This window comes from Theobroma cacao, chromosome 5 (genome assembly GCF_053813885.1).
Source record: "Theobroma cacao isolate CCN51 chromosome 5, ASM5381388v1, whole genome shotgun sequence".
NCBI lineage: Eukaryota > Viridiplantae > Streptophyta > Magnoliopsida > Malvales > Malvaceae > Theobroma > Theobroma cacao.
Genome location: NC_142643.1, coordinates 2,461,922 through 2,486,273, shown reverse-complemented (window position 1 = coordinate 2,486,273; position 24,352 = coordinate 2,461,922). Strand labels below are relative to the sequence as shown.

The 24,352-nt window shown below is 35.6% G+C and overlaps 3 protein-coding genes and 1 long non-coding RNA gene across 7 annotated transcripts; 3 read left to right on the top strand and 1 right to left on the bottom strand.

Annotated features, from left to right (window-relative positions):
• The first annotated feature begins 891 nt into the window (after positions 1-891).
• TTG2 (WRKY family transcription factor family protein) lies at positions 892-6,244 on the top strand. Of its 2 annotated transcripts, XM_088806732.1 has the most exons (8): positions 892-1,198; positions 1,318-1,398; positions 3,300-3,759; positions 3,841-3,972; positions 4,172-4,899; positions 5,036-5,194; positions 5,520-5,722; positions 6,052-6,244. In XM_088806732.1, the coding sequence occupies exons 3-7, from the start codon at positions 3,541-3,543 to the stop codon at positions 5,704-5,706; spliced, it is 1,425 nt and encodes a 474-aa protein (XP_088662858.1). In that variant the 5' UTR covers positions 892-1,198; positions 1,318-1,398; positions 3,300-3,540; the 3' UTR covers positions 5,707-5,722; positions 6,052-6,244. The 2 variants fall into 2 exon arrangements, with proteins under 2 accessions (XP_088662858.1, XP_017977336.2); XM_018121847.2 differs by lacking the exon at positions 6,052-6,244 and having other exon boundaries at positions 5,520-6,050.
• A 5,435-nt stretch (positions 6,245-11,679) lies between these two features.
• CDL1 (Protein kinase superfamily protein) lies at positions 11,680-14,775 on the top strand. Its single transcript, XM_018121452.2, has 5 exons — positions 11,680-12,000; positions 12,955-13,127; positions 13,239-13,428; positions 13,537-13,928; positions 14,133-14,775. Exons 1-5 carry the CDS (start codon positions 11,895-11,897, stop codon positions 14,454-14,456), a joined length of 1,185 nt encoding a protein of 394 aa, XP_017976941.1. The 5' UTR covers positions 11,680-11,894; the 3' UTR covers positions 14,457-14,775.
• A 91-nt stretch (positions 14,776-14,866) lies between these two features.
• On the bottom strand, positions 14,867-24,329 carry LOC18597873 (Ypt/Rab-GAP domain of gyp1p superfamily protein). 3 transcript variants are annotated; one of them, XM_088806520.1, is made up of 19 exons: positions 23,654-24,329; positions 22,879-22,948; positions 21,846-22,751; positions 21,621-21,761; positions 21,385-21,498; positions 20,589-20,647; positions 20,207-20,273; positions 19,963-20,014; positions 19,773-19,865; positions 19,560-19,643; positions 19,056-19,468; positions 18,317-18,378; positions 17,938-18,007; positions 17,715-17,795; positions 17,507-17,608; positions 16,735-16,859; positions 16,608-16,654; positions 15,483-15,573; positions 14,867-15,217 (listed from the first exon to the last, which is right to left on the bottom strand). In XM_088806520.1, the coding sequence occupies exons 1-19, from the start codon at positions 23,698-23,700 to the stop codon at positions 15,157-15,159; spliced, it is 2,685 nt and encodes an 894-aa protein (XP_088662646.1). In that variant the 5' UTR covers positions 23,701-24,329; the 3' UTR covers positions 14,867-15,156. The 3 variants fall into 3 exon arrangements, with proteins under 3 accessions (XP_088662646.1, XP_007027189.3, XP_017976937.2); XM_007027127.3 differs by lacking the exon at positions 16,608-16,654; XM_018121448.2 differs by lacking the exons at positions 16,608-16,654; positions 23,654-24,329 and adding an exon at positions 23,187-23,599.
• LOC148762346 (uncharacterized) lies at positions 15,148-15,792 on the top strand. The gene is made up of 2 exons (XR_016026346.1): positions 15,148-15,269; positions 15,392-15,792. It is a non-coding gene; the product is annotated as an uncharacterized LOC148762346 (long non-coding RNA).
• Positions 24,330-24,352: the final 23 nt, after the last annotated feature.

Sequence of the window (24,352 nt, the reverse complement as noted above, 5' to 3'; positions counted from 1 at the left end):
GGTATTTTGTCAATTTTATTGGATAAAATTGACAACTAACCATTTGTAAGAACAGAAATTATATACAAAATACTAATCGAAAATTTGAAAATATTTTATTAAAATAGTTATTTGATGGTTGGAGGAATACTCTCTATAGTCTTTAGTAATTATATATATATATATATTTGAAATATCAACAATGTTATAGTTATTACAAATATAACATTAAATTAATAGCTCAACAGAATTAAATCATTTGGCTCTTTAACCACATACGTTAGGACATCTGAACATTTAATTTATTTATTAATATATAATTTTTTTACTTAAAAAATAAAGTTAAAATCTTTCTCTCCTACGTAAATAGTAGAGTTAAAATTTTCTATCCTCAATTATAAAAAAAAAAAAAAAAAACCACAACACGTTAGGACCAGTCTCCAATACAAACCCAACGGCTTCATTTATACACCCAAACGGCTACAAGGGCTCACGGTTCACATGGAAGGACTCTTTTACCCTTGTAATTTTTACCTTCCCATGAAAAAAACATGGGTAGAAACAGTCTTTTGTGGAACGAAGACAAAACGGGAGCAGTAGACTCGTCGTGTTACACGCGCTGTGACGGGGAAGGTGGGCTAGGGTTTCAAAATTTTATGATGGAAAGGACCTGTATCAGAGAGTCAAACGAGACACAGAGACAGTTAGTTGGCCATACCATCACTCTCTCTCTCTCTCCCCCGTGTAATCCACCAATCACCAGCGTCTGATGCAAATCTCATATGCATACAACAAATTTCCCAAATAGGCAAAATATTTCAAGAAAAGAAAAGGGCAACCAAAATTTATAATTTATTAATAAAATAACATTAAATAACACAAAAATAAAAATACTTTTGGTGGTATTTTCGCCTCATTATTTTACCCTTAGCAACCTTTCTTCTTCATTCTTTTTTGCTCCTTTTCCTCCTGTCAAAACTATGGAACTTCCTCACATTCCCAGTTTCAGACACTAAACCGAAATCTTAATCTTTTGCTCTGGCCTTGAAAGAAACATGGGTTGCTGCTCTACAGAAACCAGTTTAATCCAAACCCTTTTGTTTCCAAGCCTGTTTTCTCTTTAATAAGTTCAAGAACACACAGAAAGAACTATCATTTCATGTATAAACAATATATTGTGTTTCCTTTGTTAACTGGTTAAGCTTTCTCGCTCTTCGAGGTCAAGTTCTTTGTGTTTCAGAGTTTCAGTCACGTTTCCTTTTCTACATGTATGCATCTACGTTTTTTTTTTCCTGCTGAAGAAGTTTCTGAGGTCAAATTCCTTGGTCTGTTATGCAGACTGAGCTAAAAGAGTGAATGAAATGAGATTTCATGGAAGCAAAAACAAGTTGTTAAGTGTATTACTTATCTGCCATTCTGGTCAGTTCTCATTTCCTTTTTGCTGTTACTCTTTTCATTTCCTTCAGCATTATTTTTTATTTTTGGATTTTTTTTGTGTGTTTATCTACGTTTTGCTTTGAACTAATCAGTTGAACTTTCAGATTTCCTCTTTCCTTTTTTTTTTTTTTGTAAATATTTTATTCTTGGGGTTTGGATTTTCTCTGCAGAGAAGGACTTTTTTTGGGCTTGTTATTACTGTGACAAGTAAAACGAGCTAATCTTTCTTTCGCACAATCCTAACTATTTGTTTTTTTTTCCTTCTTCATAAAGCAATATGGGGTAGTTAAATTTTTCTAGAAAAGAAGATATTGGTTCACAAGGTTGATATAGACTAGAGTCTCTTTGATGTAAATATGGTGGTGTTTTGTTGTAGTTACTGTAGGTTGGAAGTGTAGAGACTTCTCTTCATCTATGGTCGTAACTGTAACTAAAGATGAGCTTTATCTTGATCTATGGTCAGTGATTTTCTGGGTTCTGGCCTACATTTTATTTGGAAATCCTGAAATTTAGGCTCTTCATGACCAGAGGAGGAAAACTGTCAAATATCAGCTGGGTTATCTTCTAGATAGGATTAAGGTAAGGGTGAAGGGAGTTTGTATTATGATTGTGTTATCGTTTTGAAGTAGCAGAGCAAATGTTTGAGCATCGTTGTACATACTGCTGGCGAGGAAAGCTGGGAAATAACTAGTGTTGTTTTATAAAATGGAGAAAATGGGGAAGTTTCAGCATATTTCAATCTCTCAATTTTATTTTCTAAGCATAAACGTTTGGTTCAGAATGCGGTAGCTACTCTGAAGGTTGAAGAGAGAAGTTTTCTCTGTCAGCAAAAGTTGGTTCAATTATTCAACTACATTCAAGTATGAGTGCAGCTTTAGAGACTTTCCAGAAAGCAGGATATCTGTCTTATCCAATTTATTCATTTGGCATACCTTTAAAAGGAAAATTCCTGTCACCGGTATCGTTTGAACTTTCTCCATGCCATAGTCTTACTGCTGAGGTATTCTGCCATAGTTGATAGTTTGTTCCATAGCAAACACCCTGATTTAGGACAATTTATAGGTTAATGATATTATGAATGTTAAGCAACTCTGAGAGGGTATTGATAGCTGCATTAGTTCATGAACAGTGGATCCTAGAAATGGTTCAAAAATCACCCAGTTGGTTCATGTTTGTGCTGTGAGTTTGCTATTTTGTTGAGACTGAGAGAGAACAATTCTGTTTGCATCCGAAGCTGATAGAGCTCAACATCTTTTACTACGGGGAAGGTTTTTGGGACTGCTTATCTCTCCTCCAATAAAAGGCTATGTCATTCTAATATTATATGCAGTAATAACCTGAGAGCAGAGGAATTTCACAGGGACTATCTCCTAATACCAGTTAGCTACCAATTGCAAGGCAGAAGGAAATGAATTAGCAATGAAATGGTGATAATGTGTGCCGTTATTATTTTACATGAGCATTTTCCAGCTGGCTGAGGAGGAGGTTCTAGTTTTTGGAGCTTTCTTCATCACCTTTCTCTGTGTCCTTTATGCCTTCCTATCTCATAATTTATGGTTATTTAGCTTGTGAAAAGGTTGCTTTTCTACTCGTACTAATATGTGGGAGGTAATATATGATGAAACAAGTATGTATTTTAGAGATGGTCTTATTAGCGTTAAAATACGGCACAATGTTGAATTAGAGCTAGTTTTTATGAACTCTATAAACAGATTTTGCTACCCAGATATATCTGCTGTAGCGTGCACCAAGTTGTTTGGTTTATGATATGTATCTAATCTTTTTGAGGACACACACTCATTCGCATTTAACTTTCTTTTGTAACACTTATCAATTTAGTCTTCTATTTATACATGTTACTTACATAATCCTGGTGCGCACAGGTCTGAATATGTTGATTTTGAGCTGTGCATAACTGAAGCTGACACTGGCAGAGAGTGAATTCTATAACATCTTCTGAACATCCCTCCTTCAGCAAGTTTTCCTTCTCAAGAACAATACTATTTTCTACTGCTATTCAGCTTAATTGAGTATCAAGGGCATGGCATAATTGGGTTTGCAAGGCTTCTTTCCAGGATATTATGCTCCTGTAAAATATAATTGACATTTCGTATATTTATTAAAATGGAGGTTAAAGAAGCAGAGAGGATAGTCATAGCTAAGCCAGTAGCTTCAAAGCCTACTTGCTCTAGTTTTAAGTCTTTCTCGGAGTTGCTTGCAGGTGCCATCAATGCCTCACCCCCTAATGCCTGTTCTGAAACTGCAGTTCCTGCAATTAGACCAAAGACAGTGAGGTTCAAGCCAGCGGTGAATCAAGCTCCATCTGCTGCGGCTTCTTCCCAGGTTTCCTCTTATTTCATCTGGATATCTTTCTCATTTTGAGATTTTTTTTCCTCTCATCACTTTGTCATCTGACAATTTCAGGCAGAGCTCCCTGGAATAGGTGTTTCTAGTTCATCTGATAAGGTTTTAAAATCAAATGTCAAACCTACCGTAGTATACAAACCACAGGCAAAGCTTGTATCGAAGACAACTGTTTCTCTCTTGGCAAACATGGTTAGTTGCAGAACTCCATGTGTTAGTTTATCTGCTAGAGAAACTGCCACTTCTAGATTAAAGAATGCTAATAACTAGTCCAAGATAATATTTATCCCCACAGATGCTCATTATCTATGCCATACTCATTGAGATGGAGTGATGTTAAATTTGCCGAAGCCCAGGTCCTTCTACTGATATTAGAGTTTCAATTTTGCAGGGGAACTTCAGCATTAGCAATCAACAAACACTGCAATCAACAGAGGCACCATCTCAACATACAAACCAAGAGAAAAAGAATTTCAGATCCCAAGTTTGTCCTAATTTTCACCAGAATGCTCCATCACACGCAGAAACAGATCAGACAAGTGAACCCTCAAAGGTGGGATCTCAGAACATGGAGGAGGATCCAAAAAGCTTACCAGCTGCAGCAAATATTGATCGGCCTTCTTATGATGGCTATAATTGGAGGAAATATGGGCAAAAGCAAGTGAAAGGAAGTGAGTATCCACGAAGCTACTATAAGTGTACACACCCAAATTGTCCTGTAAAAAAGAAAGTTGAAAGATCATTTGATGGTCAAATAGCTGAAATTGTCTACAAGGGTGAACACAACCATTCAAAGCCTCAGCCTCCCAAACGAAATTCGTCAGGGACCCAAGGGTTAGGCTTTACTTCTGATGGGACTGGTCAAGATACCAACAACTCATTGTGGAGTAATAATCCTAATGAAAGGAATGAAGGTTCTGAAGGTAGAGTTGAAAATCAGAATGAAGTCGGATTGTCTGCTCCCTCATCTTATCAAGGGAAAGCTGTGCTATCTTATGAGCATGTTACTACTGGAGCTGTTAATGCTGGTGTAACTTCAGAAAATTCCATTGGTCTTAGTGGGGAATGTGAGGAACGAAGCAAGGAGGGAGAAGATGATGAGCCTAGGAGTAAAAGAAGGTAAGAAATTGAGATGATAAGGATTTTAGGTCTTTGAGAATTTGCCACACAAAGCGGTTTGAAATCACATACAATTCTTTAATTGAAAGCATTTAGCTAATTCAAATTGTGTTGAATTATGATCTGTTTCCTTCAGGAAAAGTGAGAATCAATCCAGTGAAGTGGGCACCTCAGGGGAAGGCATCCAGGAACCTCGTGTTGTAGTGCAAAGTTGTACAGATTCTGAGATTATGGGAGATGGCTTTCGGTGGAGAAAGTATGGGCAGAAGGTGGTGAAGGGAAATCCATATCCCAGGTTAAAATTCAACTTGTTCAAGATACACATCATAATTCATAGCTGATAGGACCTCCTTTAGGCTTAATGTGGTGCCCCTTCCTAGTTTGAGTGATTTTGTTTTCACTCTACTGCTTGAATCATGGTATTGTTGGTTTGTGATAGCTAAACACTTTTGCAAGCAGTTCCTTCTCTAACAAAACATGCGATCACAACCTCTGCATAGTCCAAAATAGATGCAGCATCTATAAGACATATATGATACACGTACTATATATGCATCATCCACCGACCATGTAGTTTCTTAGCCTTGTTTTCTTACTACTTTGGGTAATTTGTCTTGCAGAAGTTACTATAGATGCACGAGTCTTAAGTGCAATGTGCGCAAGCATGTGGAAAGAGCATCGGATGATCCAAGAGCTTTCATCACAACGTATGAAGGCAAACATAACCACGAGATGCCACTTAGGAACACAAATCCTGTGGCCTCTGATCCAGATTCTAATTCACCTGCTAGTAAAGACAAGCGATGATAGCAACTGAAAGAAGGTATAGTCTCCAACTTGATATTTGGTCTTGATAAAGGCGCTCCGGACTCAAGGCCATCAGAACCAAAGACCTGAAGTGACTGTGAAGCTCACAATATATGACTTTTTACTAAATTTACTATGCCACCTTCTTGTGAATTTTAGCTATGAAGGCAGTTTTCTGTTGGCAATTCAAATTAGAGGGAGGACATTACGGATCCTCATCTTCTTCTAATGCCGCCTGCCTTCAACTTATTGCATTCTTTCTTAAATTAATTGTTTCCTCCATGAGATAATAAGTAATAACTGCACATCTAATATGTTATATATATCAGCACTGCTTTGTTTCAGGTTTCTAGAGGTCTTGTAACAACTTCAGGGCAGCTTTAGGTCTTTGTTAGTTAAGTGATCAATCCTAACTTCTGGCAATTATGCCAAGAATGTCTGTTGATTATGATGCTATCTCAGAGAGAAGGCATCAAAGTCCACTCGGAACTTTTTGCTGCCTCTACTTCTCTACCTATCTGCAGAATTTTGATACAAATTACTTGTGCATTGACATTTTATTTTTGCAAGGTTACTTCCGCATTGACATGACTCGAATCTTTTTATGACATGTATGTCTCTTACTTGGCGAAAGAGGAAAATGGTGTCAGCTCATACTCTATTTGTTGGGTGAGGGCCGATTATGCTTTATATACAAATAAAACGCAACAAAAATAAATTTAAAAATTAAATTTACATTTTACTTTCTTATGATCTTTTTCATGCCAAATCGAGTACATAATTAAATTAAAATAAAAATATATGATTATATCACTTTACTTAAATAACAAAAATTGATAAATCTTTTGTTAAACTACCAAATTAGCCTTCAAAAAACTCAACCACTTTAGCTCGGTTGTTGCAAACCAAAGTTATCCAAGGAATTCTTGTGTAGCCTCTAATGGTGATCCACACCAATGAATGAGAAATTTCTTTTTTATGATTAAAAGTGCTATGCCTTGACAATGTGCTAGTAAAGATGAGTTTCATAAACTCATAATTCACACAAAATTGTAGTGCTGAACACAAAAAAAAAAAAAAATAATAATAAAGTGAATGAAAAATTATTTTTCTTCACACAATGAACGACAAGACAAAAGAATTTTTAATGTGCCGTTCACTTTTTTTTTTTTTTCAACTGTTTCCACTCTTTTTGTTTGGAGGCTATAGCAAGGTATTTATACCTTGAATTAATTTTAAACCTTCATTACAAAACTATTTTGTAATTACCAATTAATCCAATAATTTGAATAAACAATTTAATTAAGTCCTATAGAAGTCCAATTAACTTAATTGTTTAATTTAATCAATTAGGTTCAATAATTTAATTAATTAAGCCCAACAATTTAATTAAACAATTTTAATCAATTAGGCCCAATGACTTAATTAAACAAATTTAATCAATTAGGCACAACTTAATTAAACAATTTTAATCAAATGCTTGAAAAGCTCATAACTTCTAATTTGATTAAGTCCAACTTAATCACCTCTTTCTTTTTATTTTCAACATTCATTTTAGGTGTGTGACTCATTAGGCTTCTAACATGTTGACAATAAACTCAACATATAATTCTTAAATTAAACTTAGAATTAGATAAATTTAAACAAATTTATATTTATCATTAATCAAGTTAACTACCTAGAGTTTATAAATCAAGATTGGAATCTAACAATCCATCATGGCCACCCAAATGTTAGAAGAGTCAAGATGGTTTGATTTAACTTTTCAATGATCAGTCTTTCAGTGTAATTCATTCCCTCATCATATATCCTAGAGATAATAAGAGTATGATGCGGTATCTACTCTTATTGATCTCCATATTCGTTTTTAAAGTTTGATCATCAGGTTTATAAAGACTTATGAAACTTCTTTCATAATCTTTAAGTCACCTCGGTCAATGACTTCAATAAGCTGATATCAACAAAGAACAGTTATGACATATTCCCTGCATCACTTGGGATGATAATTCCTATATTGACCACTCATTTACCTTCACATGTTTCATGCTATACCCAAAAGCATCTTGTTTAGGCATCCTTAGTTAGGCACTCATAGGGATGAAATCAAAGTATAGCACTCTACACATAAGACAACCTAGTGTTTCAAGTCTAGAGAGTATTTACATAATTGACACATGAGAAATATTGCATAAACACTTGAGTGAAATACCAAATGCACTTATCATGGAGAATCATGTTCAGTGAACTTGCTCTCATAGGCAAACACTTACATTTTAGTTCCAAGTATCTCTATACTTCAATCTATGAGATCAGTTGCTTACTTTTCAAGTAAGGAACATAGAATATGCCAATCTTTAAGTATCATTGATGTCCAGTCTCAATGATACATTGACCAGGAACATTTTGAGATTACGCTTTGATGCATAAAGATCTCATAACTGTAACCCATTATAGTTTCTTTGCAAGGCATATTAATCTTATGAACTTCATCCAATTAGACTTATAACTTGTTGTAATTGATGAAGAAAAATCTTTAATAACTCAATATGAATGATATTGTTGTATGATTGAAATCAAACCTTAACCAATCTCAATTGGCTGTAGGGTTGATCCCAACACTTTCACATTTCTTTATTTTTATACACTGAAAAAGGCTAGGTCCTCCTCCTTGCTAGCATTTTCTCTTTATTTCACTTCAAAGTTGGGAGTAATGTTCTTCTGTTACTATGCTCCTGAACCCTTCTTAAGCAACTGAGAGAGATAACATCAACATCCCATGTTGCAGATGATAGAAAAAATTGAAGTGGAAATAAATAATCAGAAACCAAATCTATTGCTAAGCAGACCAACCCTCACTCGGACATTTCTTTCTTGGGCTAAAAGTGACAAGTGGAGGTGGAGGCTGCAGCGGTCATTGGTGGAAACGTCCCATCGGCATGTCCATGGCAGGGTTTAACCGATACGTCTGTTACATGACGATAAGAAACCATTGGCACAAACAAGAAACGGAACTGAACAATAACCCAAATTTCACAAAGAGATAACAAGAAAAAGTCATGTCCAAAAGCTTTGAAGTAAGTTTTACTATTTTTTTTTTTTTTTGAAAGGCTGAGATTTTATTGCTGAAGGATGTCTCTCAATGAAGACTAACAGAGAGGCACATAGTGACTTGCAAAAAGATCAAAAAGGTCCCCCACATAGGGACGGGCAAGTATCCGGAGAGTCCTGATGTGCCTAATAACACTCAGTCACAAAGTCAAACTATCAAGACTTAAAGGCAATGAACTACAACAACTTAGGTAAACTGCTCAGCACACCAAAACCAGAAAGATCAGGGGAGTGGGTCAGTAGCTTCATCCCTGCGTAAGTTCCTGAAGCAAGCACAAAAATTATTGGTCCTTGTCACACCCACTTTGTCCAATCCATCTGCCACTGTGTTGGTTTCACGTAGGATATGTTTAAACGAAATTCCAGAGCAGCCACACGAATAGACTTCAATGGCATCGGAGATAGTTTTCATGCGCCAGACCTTGTTGTGGTCTTTAGTCCAGCTGATGGCATTGGAAGAACCACTTTCCACTTCCAGGACATCGGATGTGGCTCATGGTGAGAGAAAAATCTGATTCCTTCCTGAATGGCTTGAAATGCAGCATAGTTTGACTCTTCAATGCCTATGTGGTTGGAGAATGCAACTTTTATGAAGCCAAGATGGTCCCTCAAAACACCCCCGATGCCAGCTGGTCCTGGCTTCCCTTTGGCGGCACCGTCTGTATTAAGTTTGAGGGAGCCTGGTGGGGGTGGGGGTGGGGGTGGGGGTGGGGTAGGTGGGGAGGGAGGGAGGGAGGGATTCCAAGTGGTTGTTTCCTATGCTTGGAAGCTTTATTCGTTTTGCTAAGGGCAGCAATGAGACAAATGCTAGTGGGGATGTACCCCATCCGTCATCTTCCTTTGCACCGTAACCAGAGCCCGATGAGAGTAATTCAACAATTTGTTTAGCAACAAGTTTTTTATAATTGCATTCGAACATTTGGTTTATTGATTGATGCATGATTTTTTGTTTAAAGAACAGAATTCGAATCCTCTCTCCCTTAATTATAAATTTTTTTTTTTATAATTTCATTTTCACGTCAGTACGATGTTTATAGTATTTGAATATTTAATTTATTAGTTAATATATATATTTCATTTAAAAAGTAAAATTTGAATCTTTTTTTTTAATTAAAAAAAAACACAATCTCTATAAATTTTCATAAAAAAAGCATTTTCCGAGCATTCTTTTGGTTGGCAGAAATAGGGTAATTTATCCATGAATCAAAGAATGAGGGAGCATCACCTGGTAAGACCCAATTGACACCCCATTTTCGGCAGCATGAGCTCCATGTTTCCCAAGCAGAGGTGCAATCAAACAGCAAATGAAGTTTTACTAATTATTAATCCATACAATACATTTTATACTACCAAAGTTTTCTCAATATCAATCTTATAATAACAATAATGACAAAGTTTACTATATTATAAGTATTTAATTCGTATACATACACATAAAATTCATTTCAAAAAAGAATACGTACTTTATTTATATTAAATTCATATATTTAGTTAAGATATTGTAAAAAAAAAATTTATATTGGTTTGACATTGAAATGCACTAGCTAAACGTCCTTTGTTTTGCATATGAATGACAGTGATTTTCTATTTGGGGTCCATGATGTGGACTTGGCGATAGATTATTGTTAATTTCACTCGTTTTGTTACCAAGGTCATGATCAAAATTTTCCAGAATCTAGAAAAATCTTGACCATGTCTCCTTATTTTTGTTTATTTTATGAAAAAAGATCATAATTAATATCCGTGATTTTCACGCAAATATTGATTTTGTTGGTTTCGGGACCAAATGCTAAGCTAATTGTTAAAGTTTAATCAAAGAAAAGAGAGGTTGTTGTTAGCATATTGGTGTCTATGATGTGCCATCAACCCATAATTTATTCCCGACCAAAAAGAAACATGAGTTAACTTATTAGGCTTTATTGATAAATTTTTTCATAACTAAATATTCAACATTTCGTTGAAATGAGATTTCAATATCAAATTAAGTTTTTTTATGAGTAAAAGAGTCGGTGCAACAGAGAAGTTGCACAATTAGATAGAAAAACACGTCATTGATCTCATAATAAAAATAAAAATAAATTTTGAGTTTATAAATAAATATCTTTTGTATTTAATAAATATTTTTTATTGAAATTATGAACTTGTGAAAATAGTTCAAATAAAAAAATATTTAAATTTAAAATCTAAATTGATGTATTTTCTATAACTTATTTTATTATATTAAGAAGCTTTAATATAGTGTTTTTGTATTAAAAAAAGGTTATGCACGGTACATATATATTCTATTTAATATTTGAAAAAAATGAAAAATATTTTAATAAATTAATTTTTTATTAATTAATATATAAATTAATAAATGATTAATTTATCAATTAAATAATATTTTAATTAATTAATAGTTTTTTAATACTAAAAATATTAATTTATAAAAGTTGAACTGGATGTTCCTTTGTCATTTTAAATTTTTACTATGTAGTTCAAATATGGCTGCATGATTGTTTTGTGACCAGCTGTCAAATGTAGAGCCAAGAAAAAGTTTTGCCTAGAAAGGGAAAATTAATAGTACTATGAAAACCTTTTTCCATGGACCAAAGTCCACGTGCAAATTTCAATCACGTCCGTCAATTACGTTCCCCCAGCCGGTCTTATTTTATTATTTAATCAGATCCGACGGTTAGGAAATCTATCTTTTATTCTTTTTCAATTGAAAGAAGATAACATTGAATCCCGTTAATGGGACCCACGTTCGAGGACCATCTCACTGACTCCAGTTCCACGCACCTAAAACGACACCGTATGAATAAGTGGTCCAAAATTAAAAATCTTTAAGCCAATAACGTAATTCTGAAAGGAATAAAAGAAATCAGAAAAAAAAAAAAGTAAACGTTACTGGAAAACAAAAACGTTGGGCTCTTTTGTAATAAAAGCTTGTGAAATCTGCATCAAAGTTTCTTTGTTTTGAGTGATGTTAAGGTTGTTAAAGAAATGGGTTGATGTTGTTTTAATGTTTTGATAGCAGTAAAGGGTTTTTTTTTTTTTTTGAAGTGAAAGAGGGGAGAAAGAAGCAAGGAAGAAGAATCATGGGGTGGCTTCCTTGTTCTGGCAAATCAAATACCAAAGCTAATAAGTCTAAGAAGAACAAAAAGATGGAGCAGATGCCACTTGATCAAATCAAACCTTCTTCAGGTAATGCTTTTTTATATTATATAAAAGTTAACAAATGTATGACCTTTTTTTTTTCTTTTTATGTTACTGTGACAGAAAGAGGTCTTTATGCTGTTATGTTGATTAACTAATAGTATGGTTTTTATGTGTTTTATTGGTTTTTGAAATTAAATACTTGTGTTCGTTATCTGGATTTTATGCAAGTTGATCAGTTGTTAGGTAATTCAGGTTTGTTTTGGATGTTCGGATAGATTTTGGATCAATATCCTGTATACTTAGAAGGGGAAAGGAAAAAAAATTAGAGGACTTGATTGCTTGATCAATTGTTTATTTTTTTTCTTTATTGAGTTTGCTTATCAGTAGCTTACAAGGTAATTTCTTTGCATGCATATTGGTAGGTATGAGGTAATTAAACGTACTGCTTCTGTTTTGCAAGCTAGACTGCTTATGGATTTTACTTATAGTTTGGGATTCTGTCTAATTTTGTTCTTTTTAACGTAAAGTATTAGTATTTCTAGGTGACAAACTTCTGTGCAAGTACATAATGAAAGGGTTGCACTTTGTCACTGATTATTTTCTTTCCTCTTTATTTGTAACTCTTGGCAAGCCTTGACCCTTTTTCTTTTTCCTTCATTTTGTCTGTTAATTTCAAGTGATGGACCAAAGTAGCAAAATCCTTGCTCAGATGGGATTTTGGATACACCTCATATATGTTGCATATGCCTTGAAGATTTTGTAAGCAATATGATAGATTTTGTGAGGTGAAATTGTGGTATGATGATCGATCAGTCTTTAGCGCATGTCTTGGCAAAATCCAGCTCAGTGTGTTCTTGGTGTTTTTCTTTTGCATTCCTATTTTGTATGTGGTTTCCTTGTTGTGCCTTGCTTTATCTCCTCTAGAATCAAATGCAAACAATTATTGGTTTTTGCCAACATTTTCATCATCTTTTATTTGTTCACACAAATTGCAAACAGATTCCTCATCAAGTGGGGAGACATCTAGAAGTGGAGGGGGTGAACATATTGCTGCACAGATTTTTACATTTCGTGAATTGGCAACAGCAACTAAGAATTTTAGAGCAGAATGCCTTTTGGGAGAAGGAGGTTTTGGTAGAGTGTACAAAGGGCGTCTGGAGAGTACAAATCAGGTTAGTTGTAAAGTGAAAAACCTGAAACAAAGTTAACAGCTTATACAAGTCAAATGAAGGCTTGCTTTCGCCTAAGGTGGCAATTGAATCTTGATTTCTTGATGGGTGTAGGTTGTCGCTATAAAGCAACTTGATCGTAATGGGTTGCAAGGGAACAGGGAATTTCTTGTTGAAGTTTTAATGCTTAGCCTACTTCACCATCCTAACCTTGTTAATCTTACTGGGTATTGTGCTGATGGAGATCAAAGGCTTCTGGTTTATGAATATATGCCCTTAGGATCTCTCGAAGATCATTTACATGGTATGTATTGCATTAACTCCTCATGTTTTTTTTATTTGTCACCGAATTTTTTCTCTGTTTTTCATTTGCTCTAACAGGAGGATGATTTCTTATGCTTAATATTCGCAGACATTTCACCTGGTAAGAAAAGGCTGGACTGGAACACAAGAATGAAAATAGCTGCTGGGGCTGCAAAAGGGTTGGAGTATTTACATGACAAAGCCAGCCCCCCTGTTATTTACCGAGATTTGAAATGCTCCAACATTTTACTTGGTGAAGGATGTTTTCCTAAGCTATCTGATTTTGGCTTGGCCAAACTTGGGCCTGTTGGCGATAACACCCATGTATCTACAAGGGTTATGGGCACCTATGGATACTGTGCCCCAGAGTATGCAATGACTGGTCAACTAACTCTGAAATCAGATGTTTATAGCTTTGGGGTTGTTCTTCTGGAAATCATAACCGGCAGGAAAGCAATTGACAATTCAAAAGCTGCGGGGGAACAGAATCTAGTAGCATGGGTAAGAAACAGATAACAATGTATCTAAAACTTTGGCTTGCTTCCAATTTTGTTGTAATTAGTCTTCAACCATAAATTAAATTAGCTATTTCACATATTGATGAGGAGTGCAACAAGAACAAGAAAAACTTATAGATAAAAGCTAAAAATAGTGATTTTCTGTCAGGTTGCAAAAGTTTCACTTCTATCCTGACCTTTGTTGCAGGCAAGGCCATTATTCAAAGACCGAAAAAAATTCTCTCAAATGGCTGATCCAATGCTTCAAGGGCAGTATCCTCCAAGAGGCTTATTCCAAGCACTTGCAGTGGCAGCAATGTGTGTTCAGGAGCAGCCAAATATGCGACCTCTCATTGCTGATGTAGTCACAGCTTTGACTTACCTTGCTTCTCAAAAGTTTGAACCAGATACACAATCAGTGCAGGGTTCCCGCTTGGCCCCTGGTACTCCTCCACGGACGAAGAGAGATAGAGATAAGAAGCCCAACGGTGGCAGTGGGTCTGAAAGGGATCGAACGAGAAGGTTAAGTTGATACTTGCTTGGATTCTTCATGCTCATTGGACGCTTCCCTGGGATCTGCCAACTATTGATAGACGCTGGTAATGATGATGTTATGAGTTGTGGCATCTTTTAATGTAAATGAAATCACAGGGCTAGGAGTTTCAGGCTAAATGCATAGTGCCTGCCTTACATAACATGCCTCGTTACCAAATTTTGCTTATTTCTTACAAACCAAAGGCACATTTTTATAAGCTATTGCGTTTGTTGTTAGGAGATATTTGTAGCTGCTGTTTTCCTATGTACATGAAAATTCAATCATATCCATAATATAATCAGATGCTTTCTTATCAGGCAGTGATATCTTCTTGTACAATCATACTATACACTGAATGCATGAAAGAGATAGAAATGATAGAATCAAGTAATTCAATGGTTCAAAAATTGTGGAAATTAAAATAAAAATCTTTGTTTGCTGATTAATGTATAACGTGCTGCTACACATTTGATTAAAGTCAAATTAATCTGACTTCTACAAGTCTACTTGGGTTCAAATTGATACTTTATACAAATAGACCCCTCTCTTACCATTAATTAATTGCCAGTATACTCATAACTACAGATAAGGAAACAGAGCTATTAAATATCAGAACAGATGCAGAGAAGTGACTTCTTGGCAGTGGAGGCACAAATTCAAAGAATGATATGGCACCAGGGCTAGTTCTTCTCTTGGTCTAGGGTTTAAGTTTCCTCCCAGGATTTACCGTCTGTAGACTCCTCAAAATTGGGTTTGCCCTGCCATATCAAATCCAAGTTTACAAGCTTCAAATAAAGGCAAAGAAAATAGGTATGCAGCATTTTCTAAACTCTAAAACTAACAAAAAACCTCAAGATATTTGTAGCACCATAAACTTTATTTCAAGGATATAGACTGATATTTCACAATGTGCGGTTAATGCTCCAAAACAGTTAGATAAAATATTTCATCTACATGAGGACCACAAAGCCACTGCGGCATTTGCAGTAACACCTGCCAAAACACAGCAATGCATACTTTTACCTTGTTCTTGTCACGCCAGCCAAGTCCGAATGACAATATCCCTGCCTTTCTTCTGGGACTGTCCTGTGTGGAGGCCTGATTACGCTGAGCCCTACAAAAGCATGCTATCTTTGTTAAGACAAACTATGTGGATGCATCTGGCCGCTTGTGGAAAAATATCCATTAAGCAGATGTAATTCATAACATGCATAAACAAAATCTTGCACCATAGCATTGTCCTGCTTTTGAGTAGAGAGTTGAATGTCATTGAGATCTCAGCCATAAAAGATGACTGTTTTCAATTATAATTTGCAAACGGGTTACAATCTTATTCCAACCAGGAATGCAGTTTTTTTATTTCCTTACATGAGAAACAAGTGAACAACAGTTCATATTTTAAAAAAAACGGCAAAAAATTAATTGTTCAATGAAAGCTTTTAAATAGAAAAGAAAGGATTATTCCCCTAAAATCTTTTTCAACCTGTTCCCTAGAATGGAATTTTATAATGACAAACAGACCTTGTACCAAGTTCTGCAATTTAATGATGCATAGCCTTTGTTTCTTCTCCTCATTTGAAAACATTGACCTTCTAATGCAGAACGGGTTTTAATTATGTTTACGATTAATTGCAGAATTGCCTATTTATGAGAACATGTAACTATAAATACTTTATTTTATTATTCTCAATCAGATACTGGATGATTGAACACTGAATCAGTTCCATCAGACCTGTATATCCACACACACACACACACACATTGAATCAGATTTTTTTTACAGAAAGAGTGAAGAAAGAGAGAGAATGACAAAATAAAAAATTTGACTGAAAGAACAAAATTAAGAATATACAGCTATAAACATCCAACCTTAGTTATGATAAGAACGGAACTCCTCAATATTGAGTAAAGCCCTGGTACTGCCATAAAGGTGTGGTTCTACACCACTTCCTATTCTTCTGTCATTTGTTGGTCTACTAACCATTGGACTGCTTAGAGAACAGATATTACTGCATGAATGCTTGTTTTGCAAGGCAAAGTTGAAAATGGGTCACATGAAGCTTGCATATGTATTGGCAGTTTCTCTTCTCAAATTTCACTTAGGGGCATTAACTTAAGGGTTAGAATAAGATTTGATTTTAGTTTTACCTATGCTCTTTGCTTTTTGGCCCTTAGTTTTCTTCATCAGCATCAAGCTGAATGAAAATTTATCAGAACATTTTGAATATGTATGGATATAGAAATGGAGATGAGTGAGGCTTACAATGTTTCTTACCGTGGAGATGATAGTGCTTTAGCTTGGCCAGATTGATATTGCAAGGTAGCCTCCAACATTGATTCTGCCATAACCACCCTCTTTTCCATCTGAGCAATAGAAGCCATAGCCTTCTCATATTTTTCCTGCAAATGTATCATTTTATGAGAATCAATATAGTCACAAAAGAATAAGGAAAGAGAAATACACCCTACTCATGGGATCTCACAATCAATCAGAGCACAGAAAAGGAAGTAACAATCAGCTATGAGGCACCTTAATAAGGAACTGCATAATTCACAAATTACAAGAAAAGAACAAATCTCAATTCTTGTAGTGAAAGGCTTGAGACAGTTAAGGGGAGTACAACATATCAAAAGATAAATGTATAAAATAATTTCCAAATAGTTAAGCCATTCAAGTTTTAAATTCTGCAATCATCTTATGCCAACAGGAGAACTACTTTACAGAGAAACATATAAGACATATAATGTAATTGAGGTAAAATGTTGAGGACAATGGGGGGAAATGCATAACTATTTGACAGCTTAACCAAGCCATGAAGTTGTTATCTGAACAAATTGCCTATCAGTAGCTTAAGTTTTGTGCTAGGAGTCACATCGCAACAATATGTCATCTAGCATCAAACTCAAATGAAAAACAGAATGAGTAGTCCTCTTTGGTGTATACCCAAATATCTTCGAACTTCTCGTTCAATCACACATGAAGAACAATATAAAATCTATAGTTTAACATTCCCGTCATATCAAGGACATCAAGAACAGTAAAGAACCTGAAGCACAGTAACTGCATATCTCTGGGCAGCTGCATCTTGCTCTGTGTTTCTGCGAGCATCTTCAGTTATCCTTTGCTCTTGCTCTAGCCGCATCAAAACCTGTAGCACATAGAACCTAAAAATCACTAGAGAACTCATAATAGAATAAGCATTAAAACATAGTTCCAAAAAAATGCATTAGAGAAACAAGAGGCAAAATTTTAACCTTAAGCATAGCAGCTTCTTGTTCTTTCTTATCAGCAAGGGCTTGCTGTAGATCAGCCACCTCTTGCTCTAACTGTTCAATCTGCAGCATTATTAAAAAACTTCAAATCCTGCAAGCAACTTGAGTAACCCAAAGCTTACATAGCCATAGGAGAAGTATTACCATCGACCAAATGATAAGTTGGGCAGATATAACATATTCATACAAATAAATTTACATATACCTTTGCACTCAATTGCCGTCGGTTATCTTCTTTGACCATCTCCACAAGTGCTGTCTCTAGCTCCTCAGCTCTGGAAAAGAACAGGAACCATGGTTACAGGTAAAATGATAGGTTTTAGAAGCACTTTGACAACATCAGAAATAATTCATGTCAAGAAAACATGAAAATGGTTCCTAATTCTGAAGTAGATTGCTATCTATAGTTTCAGGAGATGCACTTTCATCTGTAGCTGTCTTGAATGAAGCAACTTCGCTGAAATGTTGAGATAAGTGGCAGACATGATGCTTTATTATATTACCATGATTGAATAAAGCAGGGCAAGTAGAAATAGATGTTAGAGAAAAAAAAAATCAGAAACCACAGACAGTAGAATACTAACCGGAGTATGGCAGCTCTTTTTTCCTCAAGCAACCTACATAGCTCAACCTTCATCCAATCAACCTGCGCATAAACTGTTAATGATCGAAATTTCAAAAGGAGTTGCACAGTGATTACTCATATCAATCCAATTAATTACAAGTGAAACACTATCTGAAAACCTAGAATAAGTTTTAGTGAGTATAATTATAGCTCATTCAGGGTTATTAGGTTAAAAATGCATAACTTAAGGAGGTTGGTTTTAACAGCAGAGAATTTTCAAGCCTTTATTAAGTCATACGAAGAAGCCACAGGCTATATGTTCAATCATATCAACATTCAACAGTTCAAGCATTGTAGTTAAAATACCTGCTCTCAATGTTCTTTTATTTGCATTGTCTAGCACCATTGATGTTTAGTGGCTCATCAAAATGCAAAAACAGATCTAAATCGATATCGTTTTACCCAGGTTATACAAGATTGTGCTGAAGCCATGCTAATTCTTGAATCTGATATGTAATTTTCTATATTCACATCACTGAACAAGGGCAGCTCAAACCAGCATTTGGTTAAAGCTGATAAGGTGAAAGAAAAGTAGGCAAACGTCAACTGCTCATGGAACTTAGAAGTCAATAGATTAAGCATGTACAATCTGCAGCATGTGGACCATGAAATATAAAACAGGTACCATTGGTGAATAGCTTCCTAAAATATTAGAAATGCAGTGTACAAGTGTTAAGAAGACAAACAAAGAAAACTACCTGTTCTTGAAGATCTGGTAGGGAATCTACTTCTGAATCAGCATTTAGGCTACAAAGCAATTCATCCAGATTCGACGAACGAGTCTCCAAATTAGATATGTCTCCATCAGCTACCTCTTGAGCAGGCTTTGTTTCTTCCAGCAGTGACCCACGATCATGCTTGAAACTGTACAGCTTAGATGCAAGTCCTTTTGAATCTTTCCAAACTCGACCTCTTTTTGTTCTTTCCTCAACAATTGCTAGCACAGCAGGCCTATGCTTATCTCTCAAGTCTTGTAATCTAGCATCAGTCACAGCCAAAAACCCCATGCAGGCAGTCAAAACAAGTTGGCTGCTGTCAAATGTTGAGCCAGCAAGGGACTGCAGCAAAGTGATGGCATCCCCAGCATCTTTAGTTGTAACTAAGGCAGGACCTACAGTAAACTTCATGTAACTAGACTGCTCTTTGAATTCATCATCCACAGTTAATGCTTCACGAATTTTATAAATATAAAATCTCAATACCATATAATTCCATTAGAGCAAGGGCCGTTCGAAATAGCATAACACGATTTCCTTCAAATAGAAGCACATCCCAAATGCGAAGAACTGAGATGAAGAAATCCATCACTAGGTAAACATGATTTCTAACAAAGAGAATGCAGGGTGCTTAGAACTAAGCGTTTTGAGTGAAATAATTAGACAAATTTAACTTGCATCACTAACTCCAAATCGTACCGCTCTCCCAAGGAAGCATATTAACAAATATGGAAAGAAACCAGGGTCCAGAAATCCATGCCACCTGCACTCCCAAGTAATCCAGATGATTGACTGCACCAGAAGCATAGATGAAAAAGATCTACCCATATTATTTCATGTAATGCATGAGAAGATAATTAATAAAGAAAATGTTGAAAAGCAAACAAACCCAATTTGGGAAATCTTTCACGCATCAACTCTTCAAATACAAGTTGGTCAACCTATGAAAATATAAATAATTAGAGTCATAAGTTGTAAATTGGCAAAATCCCTTAAGAAATACTCCAAGATCAGCACGTTGGTGAACATGAAGATAGATGCTGAACTTGCAAGGCAACTAGAGACATTTGCTAAAGAACATGCAATTGTATCAAAAAAAAAAAAAAAGAAAGAAATTTAACAAATTAAAAAACCTGAGATTCTATCATTTCCTCTGTATAGTACCCATCAAAATAATTGTCAATAATGCCCACCAAGGTCCTGAGAATACATCGAAAGAAATCAGTCTTTAAAGCTGACCTAGCTATTCTTGTATCATGAGTATGCATGTAACCATTTATGCCTTTGTACAAAAACTAGCACAAGAGAATAAGACAGCCATGTTTAGAAAAGAGACTCCTTTTTTGGGAAAAGTACAAAAAAGTTCTTCACAACAATTTACTGGGACAAAGGTGGTCAAAAAAGGTTCTGCATACCCCAAAACCAGTTCTAGGATAAACTGTACAAAATATACTAACGATAGAAGTAACTACTTTCAGAAATCAACCATTTTATAAATAGCTAACCTGAACCTACCAAAAGGCATTTTCCTCTGGCATCAGAAGTAGCAACAATCCAGCAAAGAAATTCATTGCCTGCATATTTTTTATGTCAAATTAAATGAAAATAGTAAGAGCAACAAGGGGTAATAATTATTAAAAAATTAATCACTTGCAGAGAGAGGTCACTAAGATCCATTCAGAACAAATATAAACTGGGAATCCAAACGGAAAACTGCTGACATGTGTTTTAAAATAAAAATTTCCATTAATACCCTACTGGACTATCAAGCCTTCAAGTTGCACTTAAACTTTATGCTCACAACTGTTCTGGCGAAACAGATTAGGAAGGAAAAAACTATACATACTTATGAACTATTGGTGAGCAATTTGATCAACTCATAAGGTGAAAAAGTCTAATGTAACATAAGTTCATGGTTTTAGAACATTCGAGTTGTTCTGTGAGGTCCCAAAATTTTATAATCAACAGAATTATGACCTCTTTGTGCTGTACTTATACAGCAACAGCATCACTGAAACCAAGGAAATGATAAGAAATTGGATAAAGTTTTAAATAATTTCTAAAGAAAAGATTCTTAGATAGATTCTAAAGAATATAAGAGTGCAAATAAAACTTGAGAGAGAGAGAGAGAGAGCTTATGATGTAGATGGACAACTATGAAAAGTACAAGTTGGTTTATACAGATAAAGGAGAAGACAGTTGCCATATTATGGTTCAAGTTTGAAAGAGAGATATCAATTAAGATAATACTAACACAGTAGTCCCAGTTCAACTAAATTTGCAGAGAAAGAACTTTTAATTCAACAATTACCTGACAGTACCCAACAGAGGGGTTATGTCGAGCATAGGCTAAAAGTAAACGCCTCAAGGAATCCCTACCATTATCATTCAAAGCAGGATGACCTGGAAAAGTCCGCGGTAAATCCTGCAAAATAAACAGACAAGTTAGTCTAGGGAGAATTGTAAGGACAATATAAAGCAAAAGGTGTAGCACCTACGAATTGAAAAGATTGAACGATAAAGTCCAAGGCACATGCATCTAATGACCTTCTCAATCTGCCTTTTCCATTTTCTGAACACGCCAGATGAGTTACTTTGCTGATCATCCTCATAGGTTTCTTGAGCCAGCAAATCCTCGTAATATCTCTCCACTCGTCGAGCCTTAACACCTACAAAGGCTTGCCATACCTGCAATGACCATATTATAGCAGACAATGCAATTTTCAACAAAATAATATTAAGACATACCAAATAGAAAAGTTTCAACCTCACCTCCCCTCTGAGATCCTTTGGCACTCCTCCATGAACGAGGCTCTCCAGCTCTTCTTTCCAAGGGAAAAAGGATTCTTGAGATGTCTCATTGCCTGCATCGTTTTCTTCCCTAGAAGACCTCACATTAACACAGACCTTTTCCTCGAACTCATCCTCAGATTCTGGTTCTGGGGATCTTGCCTCTTTTATTGATGGAAGATGGTCTCCGCTTTCATTCATATTCATATTTTTCATATTCTTTCCCTTCTTAGCCCGTGAATTCATCATATTCTCAATGGCACAAAGGACTGGTCTAGTCTTAGCCCATCTTTCAACTTTACGTGTCTTTGTTTCTTCTGCAAGCTGCACCTCCTTTTCTCTTTCACTTTCTGTTGAATGAGCAGAATCTGGCTTTTCTGTTTTACTTTCTTGCAAACTAGCAGAATCAGGTTTTTCTGTTGAACCAGCAGAATCAAGCTTTGTACTTGGAGCATCCCCTTCCTTGATCCTCTTTGAGGCAACCCCTTCTTCTAACTCAGTGGCTTCAGTCTGCAATGTCTCTTTGCTTTCATCTACAGAATCAACCTCCTCTTTCACTTTAATAGCTTCACCTTGGCATGTCTTTCTACATCCCTCCTCTGAAGCAGCTTCTACATTCAATTGGGTAGCTTCACTCTGAAAAATCACTTTGTGTTCCTTCTCAGAAGTAGTCTCTTCTTTTGCTTCAATAGCAGCCTCTTCATTTCCCTCACTAGCTTCTACATGCAAGCTCTCTTTATTTTCCTCAGGAAGAGGCTTTTCTTTCATCTCAGTAGCTTCAGCCTGCAATGTTTTTCTATCTTCCACCTCAGAAAAGCATGGTTCAGTAGGTTTTGCATGCTGTTCCAAGAAGATCTTCCATTTCTCTGATCTTTCCTCTTCCTCTTCCTGGTATAATGAATTACTATATCAATAACCAAAACTGAGGATACATAAATTTTATACATATTTTTTATGGCAAATGCAAACAACAGCTAATTCGACTAAGAATTAAACCTAGAAGGAAAAAATGTACCTTGTAGATGTTAACGTACTGTCTATATGTTTGTATGTGTTGAGGTCTCACAGCAAATCCATAGGCATCCCTGTCGACATTATTGTGCATGTATTCAAATGCAAATCAAAACAGAGGACCGAAAACAAAGAAAAAATTCAAAAAAAAAAAGAAAGGATCCCATCGCTCTAGGATCCTGACTATAAGTATAAACAATTTCAACATCAGATATGACTAGAAATTTAGACCCCAAAAAAAACAGATTTATAAAATTATCTATCTTAAAATATAAATGAACATGCAAAGGGTTAGAAAACAACTGAACTTGCCTGGAATCGACCTCCAGTGAGCGCCTGCTTAACAAGGACAACAACATACTTGACAAACACTTGCAATTCTATAACTGCCCATAGCTTTCTTTTGCTTCACATTAAACTCATGCCACATTTCACAAAGAAACATCGCACCACTCTTTTGTTACTACATTTTACACTCTAAAAACCCACCAAAACAACTATAAAATCCATGTTAAAAGTACACCAATCACTCAACTTTATTTTTTTTTAGCTCAAAAAATTAAAACCCATTTAAGAGAAAAATAATGAGAGCTTGAAAAAGGTGACTAACCAAGGAAAGAAGTTAGATTTGTTTAATTAGTTAGTTTTTTTTTATTTTTCTTTAAAATTTGCTAACTGAAACAGTAGAACTCCAAAACCTAGAAATTGTCAAAATAAAAAGGAGAAAAATCAGGCTGTAAAGACAAATGTAATAACAAGAAAACTGAAAACTCAAGTACCTCTTTGGCTCGAGAGCTTCAAGGAGATTCAAGTTCGACTCCGTCATTGTCGGGTCGATTAACACCTACAATTTGTTTTTAAAATTTTTTTTATTATAAACAAAAAATTCTGGGTTTAATTTTAATGATTCGGAAGATCTAAGGATGTTTCTTGATCTGTGCTAACTGAATTTTCGCGGTTTTTTTTTTTTTTTTTGATCTCGTGAGTAAGCTCCCAGCTGAAGTTGCTGGTTTTTCGAACCTTTTGTTTCCAGTTCTAGTCGTTACTCCTGTAATTGAACTGATTGGCACGTGTTTAAATTAGCGGGCTTTTTATGTTTATGGCGATGTTAAAATCACTGGATCCGTTTCAGATTGATAGTGGCGTGTGCGACATGGGCGAATGGCGATGACTTCTTTTCCACATTTTGAAACGGTAGTACGCCGATAGGCATAACTGTCACTTACAGACGGGTGAGGTTTAAAGGTTTGACCGAGTGGGCTCCAGTCGAGTGCTTCTAATCCTATGGTCATCTGGTCTCGACAGATTATTTAACTCCACGCTATCCTCTCTTGTCGTTTTTCTTATTTACCACTGTCGTTTTGTTTGGTGATGTAAAGGCAAGGCAATCCTTTGCGACATACATTGTCGGGGCTTGGATTGGACTGGCACCCTCGTAATTTTGCATAATCCATTGTTTGGTTTCTTGTTCAATTACA

Coding starts and splice junctions, on each gene's coding strand:
- TTG2 (XM_088806732.1), top strand. CDS start 3,541: ATGGAGGTTAAAGAAGCAGAGAGGATAGTCATAGCTAAGCCAGTAGCT. Junction 4,900..5,035: donor GAGCCTAGGAGTAAAAGAAG/GTAAGAAATTGA, acceptor TGTTTCCTTCAG/GAAAAGTGAGAATCAATCCA. Junction 5,195..5,519: donor AAGGGAAATCCATATCCCAG/GTTAAAATTCAA, acceptor TTTGTCTTGCAG/AAGTTACTATAGATGCACGA.
- CDL1 (XM_018121452.2), top strand. CDS start 11,895: ATGGGGTGGCTTCCTTGTTCTGGCAAATCAAATACCAAAGCTAATAAG. Junction 13,128..13,238: donor GTCTGGAGAGTACAAATCAG/GTTAGTTGTAAA, acceptor TGATGGGTGTAG/GTTGTCGCTATAAAGCAACT. Junction 13,429..13,536: donor TCTCGAAGATCATTTACATG/GTATGTATTGCA, acceptor TAATATTCGCAG/ACATTTCACCTGGTAAGAAA.
- LOC18597873 (XM_088806520.1), bottom strand. CDS start 23,700: ATGACGGAGTCGAACTTGAATCTCCTTGAAGCTCTCGAGCCAAAGAG. Junction 21,499..21,620: donor GGAAAAGGCAGATTGAGAAG/GTCATTAGATGC, acceptor TTTATTTTGCAG/GATTTACCGCGGACTTTTCC. Junction 17,796..17,937: donor GACGGCAATTGAGTGCAAAG/GTATATGTAAAT, acceptor ATAATGCTGCAG/ATTGAACAGTTAGAGCAAGA.